Here is a 17,431-nt window from a genome sequence, read left to right on the forward strand (position 1 = left end):
CCCACTTACCCAGAGCTCTCTGTTGGTCACATGAGTATACCTGTGAGATTTCCACAGGTGGCACCTCATTCCCAGCATAAGGCGCTAGTAGATTCAGACGCAGCTGGGAATTTTGTTGATCGTACATTTTGTTATAGGTTAGGAATTCCCCTTCGGCCGGTAGAAGCCCCCTTTCCTGTTCACGCCCTAGACAGCCGGCCGTTGGGGTCGGGGCTGATCAGAGAAGTCACAGCACCACTTAAGATGACGACGCAGGGGGGTCATGAGGAGATCATTCAGTTTTATCTGATTGACTCTCTGCGTATCCCGTGGTGTTGGGGCTTCCTGGTTAAGCGCCCATGATCCTACCATTGCGTGGCAACAGAGGGCTCTTATGGAGTGGTCTGCCCAGTGTGTAGGGAGATGTCTAGGTGTTTCCTTAGGGGCGACCTCGGTAGAGAGTCCGAACCAAGTGCTCGCAATGCGCATTCCCCCTGAATATGAGGATTTAGCACTTGTGTTTAGCAAAACGAGGGCAACACGGCTACCACCTCATAGACAGGGGGATTGTGCGATAGATCTCCAAACAGGAGCGGCACTTCCAGCGAGCCGTGTGTATCCCCTGTCTCAAGAGGAGACAGCGGCTATGGAGACTTACATAGCCGAGTCCTTGGCACAGGGATACATACGGTCCTCCACTTCCCCGGTTTCCTCGAGTTTCTTTTTTGTGAAGAAGAAGGATCGGGGGTTTGCGCCCGTGTATTGATTACCGTAGTCTCAATCAGATCACGGTTAAGTACAGTTACCCTCTTCCACTGATTGCGACTATGACGGAATCATTACGCTGGAGCGTGTTCTTCACAAAGTTGGATCTCAGGAGCGCGTATAATCTGGTGCGCATTAGGGAGGGGGATGAATGGAAAACAGCGTTTAGCACCACCTCGGGTCATTACGAGTATCTCGTCATGCCATACGGGTTGATGAATGCTCCTTCAGTCTTCCAATCCTTTGTTGACGAGATTTTCCGGGACATGCATGGGCAGGGTGTGGTAGTGTACATCGACGACATCTTAGTGTACTCTTCTACATGAGCCGAGCATGTAGCCCTGGTGCGCCGAGTGTTGAGGAGACTGTTGGAGCATGACTTGTATGCCAAGGCAGAGAAATGCTTGTTCTTCCAGGAGTCCGTCTCCTTTTTGGGTTATCGGTTGTCCGCGTCTGGTGTGAAGATAGAGGTTGACCGTGTGTCGGCCGTGCGTAATTGGCAAACTCCAACCACTGTAAAAGAGGTGCAGCAGTTTTGGGGTTTTGCTAATTACTACCAGAGGTTTATCCGGGGCTTTGGACAGGTTGCAGCTCCCATTACGTCCCTGTTAAAGGGGGGTCCGGTTCGCTTGCAGTGGTCAGCTGAGGCGGACAGGGCATTTGTCAAACTGAAAAACCTGTTCACCTCGGCTCCGGTGCTGGCGCATCCGGATCCCTTTTTACCATTCCAAGTAGATGTAGACGCGTCCGAGGCCGGTATTGGGGCAGTCCTGTCGCAACGGTCCGGCACGCCACCTAAGCTCCGCCCCTGTGCGTTCTATTCTAAGAAGCTCAGCTCGGCGGAGCGTAATTATGACGTAGGGGACAGGGAGCTGTTAGCTGTAGTCCAGGCCCTAAAGGTGTGGAGGCATTGGCTTGAGGGGCTCAACACCCTTTCTCATTCTGACTGATCACCGTAACCTGGAGTACATCCGGGCAGCTAGGAGATTGAACCCTCGTCAGGCTAGGTGGAACATGTTCCTAACCCGGTTTGTTTTTAAGATCACATACAGTGGGGAAAAAAAGTATTTAGTCAGCCACCAAAAAAATCCAGAAAATCACATTGTAGGATTTGTAATGAATTTATTTGCAAATTATGGTGGAAAATAAGTATTTGGTCAATAACAAAAGTTTCGCAATACTTTGTTATATACCCTTTGTTGGCAATGACACAGGTCAAACGTTTTCTGTAAGTCTTCACAAGGTTTTCACACACTGTTGCTGGTATTTTGGCCCATTCCTCCATGCAGATCTCCTCTAGAGCAGTGATGTTTTGGGGCTGTCGCTGGGCAACACGGACTTTCAACTCCCTCCAAAGATTTTCTATGGGGTTGAGATCTGGAGACTGGCTAGGCCACTCCAGGACCTTGAAATGCTTCTTACGAAGCCACTCCTTCGTTGCCCCGGGCGGTGTGTTTGGGATCATTGTCATGCTGAAAGACCCAGCCACGTTTCATCTTCAATGCCCTTGCTGATGGAAGGAGGTTTTCACTCAAAATCTCACGATACATGGCCCCATTCAGTCTTTCCTTTACACAGATCAGTCGTCCTGGTCCCTTTGCAGAAAAACAGCCCCAAAGCATGATGTTTCCACCCCCATGCTTCACAGTAGGTATGGTGTTCTTTAGATGCAACTCAGCATTTTTTGTCCTCCAAACACGACGAGTTGAGTTTTTACCAAAAAGTTATATTTTGGTTTCATCTGACCATATGACATTCTCCCAATCCTCTTCTGGATCATCCAAATGCACTCTAGCAAACTTCAGACGGGCCTGGACATGTACTGGCTTAAGCAGGGGGACACGTCTGTCACTGCAGGATTTGAGTCCCTGGCGGCGTAGTGTGTTACTGATGGTAGGCTTTGTTACTTTGGTCCCAGCTCTCTGCAGGTCATTCACTAGGTCCCCCCGTGTGGTTCTGGGATTTTGCTCACCGTTCTTGTGATCATTTTGACCCCACAGGGTGAGATCTTGCGTGGAGCCCCAGATCGAGGGAGAATATCAGTGGTCTTGTATGTCTTCCATTTCCTAATAATTGTTCCCACAGTTGATTTCTTCAAACCAAGCTGCTTACCTATTGCAGATTCAGTCTTCCCAGCCTGGTGCAGGTCTACAATTTTGTTTCTGGTGTCCTTTGACAGCTCTTTGGTCTTGGCCATAGTGGAGTTTGGAGTGTGACTGTTTGAGGTTGTGGAAAGGTGTCTTTTATACTGATAACAAGTTCAAACAGGTGCCATTAATACAGGTAACGAGTGGAGGACAGAGGAGCCTCTTAAAGAAGAAGTTACAGGTCTGTGAGAGCCAGAAATCTTGCTTGTTTGTAGGTGACCAAATACTTATTTTCCACCATAATTTGCAAATAAATTCATTAAAAAATCCTACAATGTGATTTTCTGGATTTTTTTTTCTCAATTTGTCTGTCATAGTTGACGTGTACCTATGATGAAAATTACAGGCCTCTCATCTTTTTAAGTGGGAGAACTTGCACAATTGGTGGCTGACTAAATTCTTTTTTTCCCCACTGTACATCCCAGGGTCCCAGAACGGTAAGGCAGACGCCCTGTCCCGGCGGTATGACACAGAGGAGAGGTCCATTGAGCCTACTCCCATACTGCTGGAGTCTTGTCTGGTGGCTCCGGTGGTGTGGGAGGTCGATACGGAGATCGAGCGGGCACTGTGTACCGACCCTACTCCCCCCGAGTGTCCTGTGGGGCGGACGTATGTTCCGCTCGAGGTTCGTGATCGCCTTATTTATTGGGCTCATACATCACCCTCCTCTGGACATCCAGGTATTGGCCGGACAGTGCACTGCCTTAGCGTGAAATACTGGTGGCCAACGTTAGCTAGGGATGTGAGGGTTTATGTCTCCTCCTGCTCGGTGTGCGCCCAGTGTAAGGCGCCTAGACATTTGCCCATTGGAAAATTACATCCCCTGCCCGTTCCACAACGACCATGGTCCCACCTCTCGGTGGATTTTGTGACCGACCTACCCCCCTCCCAGAGGAATACCACCATTTTGGTCGTTGTGGATCGGTTTTCCAAGGCCTGTCGTCTCCTCCCAATGCCGGGTCTTCCTACTGCCCTACAGACCGCTGAGGCCCTATTTACCCACGTGTTCCGGCACTATGGGGTCCCCGAGGATATTGTGTCTGACCGAGGTCCCCAGTTCACCTCCAGAGTCTGGGGGGCGTTCATGGAACGCTTGGGGGTCTCGGTGAGCCTTACCTCGGGGTACCACCCAGAAAGCAATGGGCAGGTTGAACGAGTCAACCAGGATGTGGGTAGGTTTCGAGGTCCTATTGCCAGGACCGGCCGGAGGAGTGGTCTAGGTATATCCCCTGGGCAGAGATGGCCCAGAACTCTCTCCGCCACTCCTCCACCAATTTAACACCTTTCCAGTGTGTTTTAGGTTATCAGCCGGTCCTGGCACCATGGCACGAGAGCCAGATCGAGGCCCCTGGGGTGGATGAGTGGATTCGGCGCTCGGAGGAGACATGGGACGCTGCCCATGTCCATCTGCAGCAGGCCATCCGTCAACAAAAGGCGAGCGCCGATCGCCACCGCAGTGAGGGACCGGTATACGCTCCGGGAGATCGAGTCTGGCTCTCGACTCGAAACCTGCCCCTCCGCCTGCCCTGCCGGAAGCTGGGTCGGCGGTTTGTGGGGCCCTTTAAAGTCCTGAGAAGATTGAACGAGGTGTGTTACAGGTTACAATTGCCTATTGAGTACAAGAATATTAACCCCTCGTTCCATGTGTCTCTTCTCAGGCCGGTGGTAGCTGGCCCACTCCAAGAACATGAGATAGGAGAGACCCCTCCGCCCCCTTTGGACATCGAGGGGGCCCCGGCGTACAGAGTCCGGACCATCTTGGACTCGAGGCGCCGGATGGGTGGTCTCCAGTATCTCGTGGAGTGGGAGGGGTACGGTCCGGAGGAGCAGGTGCTGGGTGCCTAGGAGGGACATCCTAGATCCATCCCTCCTGACGGAGTTCCACCGTGGGCATCCCACGCGCCCGCGTCCGCGTCCTCCTGGCCATCCCCGAGGCCGGGGTCGGCGCACGGCTGGAGCCGCGCGTCAAGGGGGGGGTACTGTCACGGATTCTGCCGAGGCTGCTCCTCCTCCTAGTTCGGGCAGGCTTCGGCGTTCGTCGTCCCCGGAGTACTAGCTGCCACCGTTGAATGTTTCTATGTGTGATTGCTTTTGTCTGTCTGTCACACCTGTGTCCGTTTGTGTCTGATTACGTGTTCTATAAGTTGCCTGTGTTGTATTAGTTAGGTTGTGTGTTGTTTTTCGCCTGTCCGTAGTGCTGCGTGTTTTGGTATTCTGTTTCTTTGTTATTTGTTATACGCATGGTTTGCGTATTGCTCGCCTCTCTTTGTTTTGAGGCCGTTTACTGTATCCTTGCCTGGTGGTTTTTCTCAGTAAACGTTGTTGGACTAAGCTTCGGTGTCCTGCGCCTGACTTCCACACATCATAAACCTCAGCCATGACACAAACTTACCAAACCGCAATAACTCACGCTCCAATAGCTCACGCTCCCACTCAGAAAAAAGCAGCGTAACTTGAATAAACATACCTTTAAGAAGTACGCCATGCTCAACCATCTGATCGACAAGACGCTCTTCTTTAAGGAAAACCACAACCAATATATTCATCCGCGACACATAAGAAACATTTTCATAGCCTACCTTATCTCCTACGGCGACCAGAAACTCCTCCACAGTGACAGTAGCTTCAGTAACACACCTGAAGCCGTGTCGAAGTGACAGGGATGGCGTCCCCATGTGGATCGCCATCCCCACCAAAACCAGGGCAATTCCAACAAGAAATACAACATACCTAATTCTACCACTAAAAACAATTATGCATAGAAAACCACCAAGAAAAGGATACAAAAAAGAAAACACAGGCGATCTAACTCCAGACACCACTCGCACTCGCTCATACAATTCCCAGCATGCACCAACTGTCGTAGAAATATTTGACTCAAAAGTAGTCAACTCAAAAATATCTCTCAAGAAAATGGAGCTTGTGAATCAAAAAATTTGACTTTATTATTGCGTAACAAAGCCGAGCTTGCTCCATGGAACAACTGCTTGCCCTGACACGGAGCTCTCCTTTTATACAGACACAAATGCATAGTCATGCTTATACAACATACATAGTTACTCCTCTCTATGTGAATGAATAACATCTTTCAGTATCACGTTGGCTACTCACGAGGCTACGTGCATTTCTCTAAGTGGGGCTTCTGTCTCTTATTAGTGGCGTGACTCAAAAAATTATATACCTACGTACGTTAAAGAACAATCACACTCTGTATTGACTATATTCACTATCCAGACATACATCTGAAGTACAAAGTATCAATCATGTTCATTCTGTTTTATCTTTATCATTTCATAACACATTATAAAACATATCAATTAATACATAAACATGGTTTAAACATGTCATGGCCATAACCCATTCTCAACCACATACATTTAAGCCAATCCCAAAAAGCATCCTCCCAGGACCCTGAGCCACTATGGTTTTTGCTTGTGACTGTGTATGTGGCTATGTGTCAGGTCATAAGCACAAACAAATGATAACACTAGTTCCATTGTTACTCCAATCTCCACACAGCCACCACGAGGAGTTGTATCTCCATCACATGTCATTGACATACCCAGACCAGCTGCAGGGAGTTATCAAAAGCACAGCGTTTGCACTAAATAAATGTCTCTGCTCTGTTTTAACCCTTCAACTGGTTCTCAATCCATAAGCATTTAAGGCATATGGGTGTTTAATTCTACAACATATGTACTAGAAAATCATCCATATATAGAAAATCATCCATATATTCCCCCCTTTGGGACTTTCTAAGTCCCAACCAATAAAACAAAAGTTAACATAAAATGAGTGTAAGCATGTGCATATACTTATTCTTAGCCTTGCCATCTGTGGTTACATTTTTATAAGAATATATATTCAGACCAATGTATCTTCCTCATTGTCTGACCCATCCCGATGAGGACAAGGAGCCCAGTCGGGTACTGGGTACAAATCCGGAAGGTTTCCCTCTAAGCTAACCTCCAATTGTTGCTGTTGAGCTTTGTAACCATGACAGGCCCATCCACCCCCAGGGACAACACCATACAGACATTCAGGATTCCCAAATGGGCAGTCCATTGGTCCTACTTTAATATTACAGGGCTTTCCATGTTCATTAACATACTGTCCTGGAGCTCCCTGAACAGGGTGTATTTCTTTGGTTGACTTATTAACAATTGTCTGTCCAGTCATTTGCTTTACTGTGGTTTGGATCAAACGTGATTTCAACAAAGGCAGTAGACAACAAAAGACCATTCCCATTACTACATGTGCTATGCCTATCATGATTGACATTTTTGTAAACATTGCTCCCCACTTTCCCAAAGTTAAGTCCATCCAATCCCAAGTGTGAGCGTCATGCCCAGCATTGTCCTTAACTTATTTTCGTAGTCCTTTGATCTTAGTCATTGCTTCAGTGAATGAACCATCCGAAGCAGTATTATTGGGAATGAAGGTACAACATTCATCCCCAAACATAACACAAACTCCACCTTTTTCTGCCAACAGCCAGTTTAAAGCCTGCCTATTCTGCCATGTCATTCTACTTGTAGCCTGTACTTGCTCTCCCAGAGCTGTTAACGCAGAGTCTGTGTAATTAAAAAACCTTTGTTGATTATAGTAAATATAATTGATCCATTCTAGGTTTTTGTTAGGTGAAATCCAGACAAATATTGATTCAAATCCTGCTTTAATTCCTCTGGGTTGACCTATTGCATCTAAGTATATATTGGGGTCATGTTCATACGCTCTTTTTACCCTTTTATTATTGTCCTGGGTGTCCTGATTTGTTGTTTTTTCCACCTCCCATTCTGATATAACCTTTTCCTGAAGCATTTGTACCCTAGCACATATTCCCTTCCATCCATTAGGCAAAGTGGCTCTAATTCTTTGTCCTCCACAAATCCAAAATAAATCTGCCACTGCCACCGATTGATCCTCATAAGGAGAGATCAGTGGCATTGCCAGTTTTTGCTTCTCACATTCCCCAGGGTCACCAGGCCCTCCACTAGTAGCTATCACTCCAGTACTCAATCCCGCCACCTGATAAACTGCTCTGCGCGGAGTATATGCATTCCAAGACATATCATTATTTACAGTGGGGGAAAAAAGTATTTAATCAGCCACCAATTGTGCAAGTTCTCCTACTTAAAAAGATGAGAGAGGCCTGTAACTGCCTCTGTCGCCAGTTTATTTCATGTATTAGCACTTTAGTTTATTTCATGTATTTGCACTTTTTATTATTTAATTTCTTCTGAATTGTACGTTTACAGCAAGACGGAACTAATTATTGGTTCCGCCCGAGTGTTGTCACCCGAGCGCCTTTAGCGACGCACCGAGGAAACTTTACCGCAAAAAGCGAATTATTTTTCCACTGTTATCGTGTTTAAGTGCATACTTACAAAGAAAGTATACAGAAGAAGATAAAGGACATTTAAAAGGATGTTTAGCACCTCTGTGTGATAAGCAGCAATGAGGTTTGTTGACTATTTATTTTGCTATGAGGGTGTTTGTGTTTACGTGCGTCATTTTTTTGGTGTAAAATATACATAAAGTGTCTAGCTGTATGAGCTTGATTATAACGCCAGATGTGTGAGACATGCATATGGCATTATTTTGTTAATGTATTTTTTTCTTTCTTTAAACCAGTTCTCACGGGTTGACCAGCATTAAAGCCCTGTATTCAAATCAAGACCTCTTGCCTCATGCCTGTCACTGGAGGAGCTACAGTGAGAACTCATCTGCTCTGCATGAGTAGACGAGGAAGACAGTACCAAAGAGCCGTGATCCATGGACAAGAAGGGACATCTCTACATCCAAGAGTGTGCATCTGCTCCTGACATTTACACAGCCGCAGCATCCACAGAAGAATCCAGGCGCCTTACCATGAATCCAGCTGATGCAAAGAAGCTTAAACTATTTCCCACAAGAGACTGACACATTTTTGCCTTCATATTCATACGGTATAGTTGTGTGTATGTTTAAGTGTTAACTAAGCTACAACCAAGAGACTGAATTTTGCATTTCATAGAACAACGTGATATTGATTTGTGTGAAGTAGATGTGAACATGTTCTAAAAAATAATATTAGTGGTAAAAATAGTATAAATGTGAATAGCTAATGGGAGCTGAATCACTTAGCTACAGGCCAAATTAGATTTAACCCAAATTTAAGTACACCAAGTAACAATGTCAGAGTCTTACCTCTGGGAGAAAGCAGGTTAATGTAGGTGAAAGTATAGAGCAGCAGTGCATAGACATGCAACCACAGGCTACTAAAGGCACAAGAGCTAATGACCACACTTCCTCACAAGAACCACGAAGAAGCCAAAGAGACCGAAAGTTAACAGAAAAGGGCCAAGAACTGTACAATGAGCAAATAAGAAGATTTGCTCACCGTTTCACTGTGAGCTATGAGGAGTGGAATGCTATTGCTAAAGACGCCAAGCAAGCTTTGAGTGGACAATGCTCAAACAACCTGCTACATGAACACATAAGCAAAATAAGTGCTGCCTCAGAGAATCTGAACATTGCTTATTTTACATTTACATTTTAGTCATTTAGCAGACGCTCTTATCCAGAGCGACTTACAGTTAGCACATACATTATATTTTTTATCGAACCCACAACCCTGGCGTTGCAAACGCCATGCTCTACCAACTGAGCTACATCCCCTGCCGGCCATTCCCTCCCCTACCCTGGACGACGCTGGGCCAATTGTGCGCCGCCCCATGGGTCTCCCGGTCGCGGCCGGCTACGACAGAGCCTGGATTCGAACCAGGATCTCTAGTGGCACAGCTAGCACTGCGATGCAGTGCCTTAGACCACTGCGCCACTCGGGAGCTTATGATGAGTTAAGGCGCATAGACAACCCTGACCATGACACACGTCGCAGAATTGACACCTGTGATGCAGTAACCAGGAAGATCATCCAAACTGCAAAATATCGTTTGGAGACAGCAGATAACGGTGGAGGAGATGAACAACGATGCAACAGGGCGACATCGTCTATATTCAAGTCTGTAGCCTCAGACAAGATAAGTATCAAATCCCAATGCACTAAGTCCTCTCATGCTCAAAGCAGCTCCAGACATTCAAGTCGGATTTCTGTTAGCAGACAAGATGCCGCTGCTGAAGTTGCTGCCAATGAAGCTACTCTAGAAGTACTACTAGAACAAGAGTGTTGCATTGAGGAATTGGAAAGGCTTGAAGCTGAAGCTGCAGAGAGACAAAAGGTGCTAGATACAAAGCGGAGACAACTGGAGCGACTAGAGACAGTTAAAAAGTTAAAGGCTGCTAAGGCACGTCAGCGAGTGTATGATCAGAGTGAGTGCTCAGATAAAGAAATAAGCAGTCTACTCCATCAAAGTGTCTGTATGAAGGAAAAGGAAGAAGTTAAACATGAAAATAATCTGTTGCAGCACCATTCTTCACCACAAGACCGGGCACATTCAAAGCAGGATGACAGCACAGCAGCTCTTGTTAGAGCACTTGCAGAGTCCATCAGTGCAGGTCGTCTTCCTATACCTGAACCAACAATATTCAATGGCGACCCACTCAGATTCAATGACTGGAAGGTTTCATTTCAGACACTCATTGATCGGAAAAACATTCCAGCCGAAGAAAATATATATTACTTGCGAAAGTATGTGGGTGGACCTGCTAAAAAGGCTATAGAGAGCTACTTCCTGCTTGGTTCAGAGTCAGCCTATCACGCAGCATGGAGGATTCTCGAGGAAAGATATGGAAATCCATTCCTCATAGCCAAAGCATTCAGAGATAAGCTGGAGGCATGGCCCAAGATAAGCTCCAAAGGCAGTATCGAACTTCAAGAGTTTGCTGATTTTCTTCGGAGCTGTGAGGCTGCTATGACTCAGATCAGAGGCCTCGAAGTACTTAATGACTGCAATGAGAACCAGAAGTTACTTGCAAAGCTTCCAGACTGGCTGACCTCGAGATGGAACAGAAACGTCATAGAAGTGGAGGAAGAAAGTCACACATTCCCAAGCTTCCAGCAGTTTGTAAAGTTTCTCACACGTGAAGCTAAGATTGCAAATAACCCAATAACATCTCTCCATGCTCTGAAACCTGCTGAAGGTGATCAGATCAAGGTTTTAAAGAACAGAGCTCTCGGAGCAAAGGTACTAGCAACTAACTCAGATGAAAAAGCTTCCTCCACAAGCTGTGTTTTTTGTGAGAAGTCAGGTCACAGTCTACACAAGTGTTGGAAATTTATGAATAAAGCCATCTCTGAGCGAGTCAAGTTTGTTCAAGGGATGAAGTTGTGCTTTGGCTGTCTGAAGCCTGGCCATCGCTCAAAGGAGTGTGAAAATAGAAGGATCTGTGATACTTGTGAGAAAGGACATCCAACCTGCCTACACGATAATCGCAGCAAAGAAAGAGGAATGTCAACAAGGACTGATGGAGAAATGGAGAGTGACAAGTCAAGAGAAGGAATGACAGATCGTTCACAAGAAAGGGTGACAAAACCACCACGCGACGTAACATCTAACAGAGTTATCCAGAATGTTAAAGGCACCCATACATCCTCAGTCATTCCTGTGTGGTTGTCCACTACAAGTAAGCCAAATCATGAAGTTCTTGTGTACGCTCTTCTCGATACACAGAGTGACACGACCTTCATCCTTGAAGAGACAGCAAAGGTGCTTCACACTAAAAATGAACCAGTCCAGTTAAAGCTCTCCACAATGGCTTCAAGAAATACAGTGGTGCCTAGCAGAAGGCTGACTGATCTACAAATAAGAGGATTCTACTCCGATAAGATAATCTACCTGCCAGTAACTTACTCAAGAGAATTCATCCCTGCAAACAGAGATCATATTCCCACACCAGAGACTGCCAAGGCATGGTCTCATCTTGAGCACATTGCAGATGAAATTGCTCCTCTGCAGAGCTGTGACATCGGCCTACTAATTGGCTACAACTGTCCTCAAGCTCTTGTACCAAGACAAGTGGTTGCTGGAGAAGAAAATGAGCCCTTTGCTCAGAGAACAGACTTGACTTTGGAGATGCCTTTGGAATAAGCCATCAAGTCATTGTGAAGCAAGTGACATCAGTTCTTCCAAATCTCCCAAACGAAGTGCACTATGTCTGTAGAACACAGATCAAAGAAGTAGTCCTTCCAACAGACGTCATCAAGGTGTTGGAATCTGATTTTGTAGAAAGGGCTTCAGAAGATGAACACCTTTCTCAAGAGGATCTCCAGTTCATGTCAATTATGGAGAGTGGCATCAGACTCAAGGATGATGGGCACTATGAAATGCCACTTCCCTTCAAGAAAGGAAGACCAAACTTACCAGATAACAAGGTATGTGGCATCCACCGTCTCAGATGTCTGGAGAAGAAGTTAAAGGGAAATGAGCAGTACTGCAGAGACTATAAGACCTTTATGGATGAGACAATAGCTTGTGGAGACGCCGAGCTTGTCCCTGAAGAGGATATTAGCAAGACCCCAGCGTGGTACATCCCCCACCATGGGGTGTATCATCCCCCAAAAAGCCCGGTAAGATCCGTGTCGTTTTTGACTGCTCTGTAAGGTTTCAAGGGACAGCCTTGAATGACCATCTCCTGACTGGCCCAGAATTAACAAACACCTTGGTGGGAGTTTTGTTTCGGTTCAGAAAGGGTCGTGTGGCAGTTATGTGTGACATAGAACGTATGTTCCACCAGTTCCATGTTAAGCCAGAGGACCAAGATTACCTCAGATTCTTGTGGTGGAAGGATTGAGATCTTAAAGCCCAGCCCTCCATCTATCGAATGAAGGTCCACTTGTTCGGTGCAGCTTCATCACCTGGATGTGCTAACTATGGCCTGAAGCACCTTGCCTCTCAAGGACAAGGACGCGCTTTAGAGAAGAAACCATCAGGTTCATCCAGAAGAACTTCTACGTCGATGATGGATTGGCAAGTGTAGAATCTGAAAACCAAGCAATCCAACTAGTGAAGGAAGCAAGAGAGCTTTGTCGCACAGGCAAACTTCGATTGCACAAGTTCATCTCCAACAGCAAAGAAGTCTTAGCCACAATTCCTGAGGAAGAGTGTGCTAAAGCCGTCAAGGACCTGACCATGATGTTGGGAGAACCACACATGGAAAGAGCACTAGGAGTACAGTGGTGTGTGACTTCTGATGAGCTGCAGTTCAGAGTGGTTGTCAAAGAAAATCCACTTACCCGCAGAGGGGTCTTGTCCACAGTTGCCTCGGTGTACGACCCACTTGGATTTGTGGCACCCTTCATCCTGGTAGGAAAGCAGATCCTGCAGCAGATGTGTCGTGACAAGCTCAGTTGGGATGATCCTTTGCCTGATGACCTTCGACCCCTGTAGGAGTCTTGGTTGCAAGATCTAAAAAAACTTGGCTGGTGTGAGAATCCAAAGATACTATCTGCCATCAAGCTTCAAGGTCCAGCATTATGAGCTCCACCACTTCTCTGACGCCAGCGTGTCAGGCTATGGAGAGTGCTCGTATCTAAGAGCAGTCAGTACATCAGGTGAGGTCCACTGCTCCTTGGTCATGGGAAAGTCAAGAGTTGCTCCTACTAAAGTCACGACCATACCAAGACTCGAGCTGTCAGCAGCAGTGGTAGCAGTCCGGACCAGTGACATGCTCAAGAAAGAACTAGAAATAGACTGCCAACAAGAATGTTTCTGGACTGACTCAAAGGTTGTACTTGGATACATCAGTAATGAAGCCAGAAGATTTCATGTTTTTGTAGCAAATAGAGTTGAACGCATCAAGCTAAGCACAGAGGCCAGACAATGGAGATATGTAGCTTCAGAAGACAACCCAGCTGACCACGCCTCAAGGGGTGTCACAGCAGAACAACTCACAGCTTCTAACTGGTTCACAGGTCCAGACCTTCTTTGGCAAAAAGAGCTACCAACTGGAGTTGTCATGGTGGGAGAGATCGAGAGCAGTGACCCAGAGGTCAAGAAAGCTCAGGTTCATGACACTCAGGCAGAAGAAGCAAAAACTATTTTAGATCGTCTACACAAGTTCTCAGACTGGGCAAGAATGGTGAAGGCTGTTGCCAGACTCAAGCGCCGTGCTAAGGAAATCAAAGGTCTCAAGCCAAAGTCCTGTGAGGCCTCGAACTTGGAGGAAAGGAAAGAGGCGGAGCTGACCATAATCAAGATGGTCCAGGAAGCAACTGTCTCTCAAGAAATTCAACGCCTTAGACATCATAAGGAGACAAAGGTCAAAGACAAAGCCAACCAGTTGCACAAACTATGTCCGTTCCTGGATGATCAAGGTGTAATCAGAGTAGGAGGCCGCTTAGCTAATGCTGCCCTACATCCACATGTGAGGCATCCAGCAGTACTTCCTAGAGACAGTCATGTTTCTGCATTGCTCGTCAAGCACTATCATGAGAGAGTGTAACATCAAGGTCGAGGAATGACTATAAATGAACTCCGATCCAATGGCATATGGATCCTGGGTTGCAGCAAGCTTGTTTCATCCCATATTCACAAGTGCACAAGTTGCAGAAGGTTCCGAAGATGCACAGAGCAACAAAGGATGGCAGACCTTCCAGAAGAGCGGATGGAAACAACTGCTCCATTCACTTACTGTGGAATGGACTGCTTCGGACCATTTCACATTAAGGAAGGAAGAAAGGAGCTAAAGCGTTATGGGCTGTTGCTCACCTGCATGTGTTCAAGAGGAGTTCACATTGAAGCACTTGATGACTTGACCTCAGATGCCTTTATCAATGCTCTGCGTTCATTCATCGCCATTCGTGGATCAGTAAGGCAGATAAGGTGTGATCAAGGGACAAACTTTGTCGGAGCAAGGCGTGAGTTCATTGAAGCACTGAAAGAGATGGATCAAGAAGAGCTCAAAGATTTGGGCTGCGAGTTCATCATGAACACCCCTGCCTCAAGTCATATGGGTGGAGTCTGGGAAAGACAAACCGCACTATCAGAAGTGTCCTGGCGTCCATTCTAGAACAGTCGTCCAGACAACTTGACTCCTCTTCCCTACGAACATTTCTATATGAGGTTATGGCGGTTGTGAATAGCAGACCTCTAACCACTGATCATCTGAACGATTCTACCAGTCCAGAGCCCTTGACACCAAACCACATCTTGACCATGAAATCCACAATCATTCTCCCTCCTCCTGGAAATTTTGTCAAGGAGGATCTCTACCTCCACAAAAGATGGCGCAGAGTTCAACTCTTAACCAACAACTTTTGGGTACGATGGAAAAAAGAGTATCTCCTGAATCTCCAACACAGACAGAAGTGGACCAAAGATCGCAGAAATGCAAAGGTCAGTGACATTGTTCTGTTACAAGATAATGCCACACCACGAAACCAATGGAAGCTAGCAAGAGTCATCGAGGTGTATCCTGGAAGTGATGAAAGAGTGAGGAGACTCAAGTTACTCATCAGTGACTCCTCCCTGGATGGAAGAGGAAAGCGTACAGCCAAACCTGTTTACCTGGAGAGACCCATTCAGAAAACAGTTACATTGCTAGAAGCAGATTGATGGTTCTATCATACACTCACACACAGTTTATTAGTTGTTTATTAGGACAGAGTTTCATTTAATTTATTCATGCAGTAGGTTTGACTCCAAGTTTTAAGAAATGACTTGTGATTTGGTGGGAGTGTAACTGCCTCTGTCGCCAGTTTATTTCATGTATTAGCACTTTAGTTTATTTCATGTATTTGCACTTTTTATTATTTAATTTCTTCTGAATTGTACGTTTACAGCAAGACGGAACTAATTATTGGTTCCGCCCGAGTGTTGTCACCCGAGCACCTTTAGCGACGCACCGAGGAAACTTTACCGCAAAAAGTGAATTATTTTTCCACTGTTATCGTGTTTAAGTGCATACTTACAAAGAAAGTATACAGAAGAAGATAAAGGACATTTAAAAGGATGTTTAGCACCTCTGTGTGATAAGCAGCAATGAGGTTTGTTGACTATTTATTTTGCTATGAGGGTGTTTGTGTTTACGTGCGTCATTTTTTGGTGTAAAATATACATAAAGTGTCTAGCTGTATGAGCTTGATTATAACGCCAGATGTGTGAGACATGCATATGGCATTATTTTGTTAATGTATTTTTTCTTTCTTTAAACCAGTTCTCACGGGTTGACCAGCATTAAAGCCCTGTATTCAAATCAAGACCTCTTGCCTCATGCCTGTCACTGGAGGAGCTACAAGGCCTGTAATTTTCATCATAGGTACACGTCAACTATGACAGACAAATTGAGAAAAAAATTCCAGAAAATCACATTGTAGGATTTTTAATGAATTTATTTGCAAATTATGGTGGAAAATAAGTATTTGGTCACCTACAAACAAGCAAGATTTCTGGCTCTCACAGACCTATAACTTCTTCTTTAAGAGGCTCCTCTGTCCTCCACTCGTTACCTGTATTAATGGCACCCGTTTGAACTTGTTATCAGTATAAAAGACACCTGTCCACAACCTCAAACAGTCACACTCCAAACTCCACTATGGCCAAGACCAAAGAGCTGTCAAAGGACACCAGAAACAAAATTGTAGACCTGCACCAGGCTGGGAAGACTGAATCTGCAATAGGTAAGCATCTTGGTTTGAACAAATCAACTGTGGGAGCAATTATTAGGAAATGGAAGACATACAAGACCACTGATAATCTCCCTCGATCTGGGGCTCCACGCAAGATCTCACCCCGTGGGGTCAAAATGATCACAAGAACGGTGAGCAAAAATACCAGAACCACACGGGGGGACCTAGTGAATGACCTGCAGAGAGCTGGGACCAAAGTAACAAAGCCTACCATCAGTAACACACTACGCCGCCAGGGACTCAAATCCTGCAGTGCCAGACGTGTCCCCCTGCTTAAGCCAGTACATGTCCAGGCCGTCTGAAGTTTGCTAGAGTGCATTTGGATGATCCAGAAGAGGATTGGGAGAATGTCATATGGTCAAATGAAACCAAAATAGAACTTTTTGGTAAAAACTCAACTCGTCGTGTTTGGAGGACAAAAAATGCTGAGTTGCATCCAAAGAACACCATACCTACTGTGAAGCATGGGGGTGGAAACATCATGCTTTGGGGCTGTTTTTCTCTAAAGGGACCAGGACGACTGATCCGTGTAAAGGAAAGAATGAATGGGGCCATGTATCGTGAGATTTTGAGTGAAAACCTCCTTCCATCAGCAAGGGCATTGAAGATGAAACGTGGCTGGGTCTTTCAGCATGACAATGATCCCAAACACACCGCCTGGGCAACGAAGGAGTGGCTTCGTAAGAAGCATTTCAAGGTCCTGGAGTGGCCTAGCCAGTCTCCAGATCTCAACCCCATAGAAAATCTTTGGAGGGAGTTGAAAGTCTGTGTTGCCCAGCGACAGCCCCAAAACATCACTGCTCTAGAGGAGATCTGCATGGAGGAATGGGCCAAAATACCAGCAACAGTGTGTGAAAATCTTGTGAAGACTTACAGAAAACGTTTGACCTGTGTCATTGCCAACAAAGGGTATATAACAAAGTATTGAGAAACTTTTGTTATTGACCAAATACTTATTTTCCACCATAATTTG

At 45.9% G+C, this 17,431-nt stretch overlaps 1 protein-coding gene across 1 annotated transcript; it reads left to right on the top strand.

The window, feature by feature from the left end:
• Nucleotides 1–8,952: 8,952 nt before the first annotated feature.
• On the top strand, nt 8,953–13,219 carry LOC123484206. The gene is made up of 4 exons (XM_045214276.1): nt 8,953–9,414; nt 9,725–10,893; nt 12,228–12,356; nt 12,730–13,219. Exons 1-4 carry the CDS (start codon nt 9,136–9,138, stop codon nt 13,217–13,219), a joined length of 2,067 nt encoding a protein of 688 aa, XP_045070211.1. The 5' UTR covers nt 8,953–9,135.
• Nucleotides 13,220–17,431: the final 4,212 nt, after the last annotated feature.

The sequence above is a fragment of the Coregonus clupeaformis genome, unplaced genomic scaffold (assembly GCF_020615455.1).
Source record: "Coregonus clupeaformis isolate EN_2021a unplaced genomic scaffold, ASM2061545v1 scaf0229, whole genome shotgun sequence".
NCBI classification, from domain to species: Eukaryota; Metazoa; Chordata; class Actinopteri; order Salmoniformes; family Salmonidae; genus Coregonus; species Coregonus clupeaformis.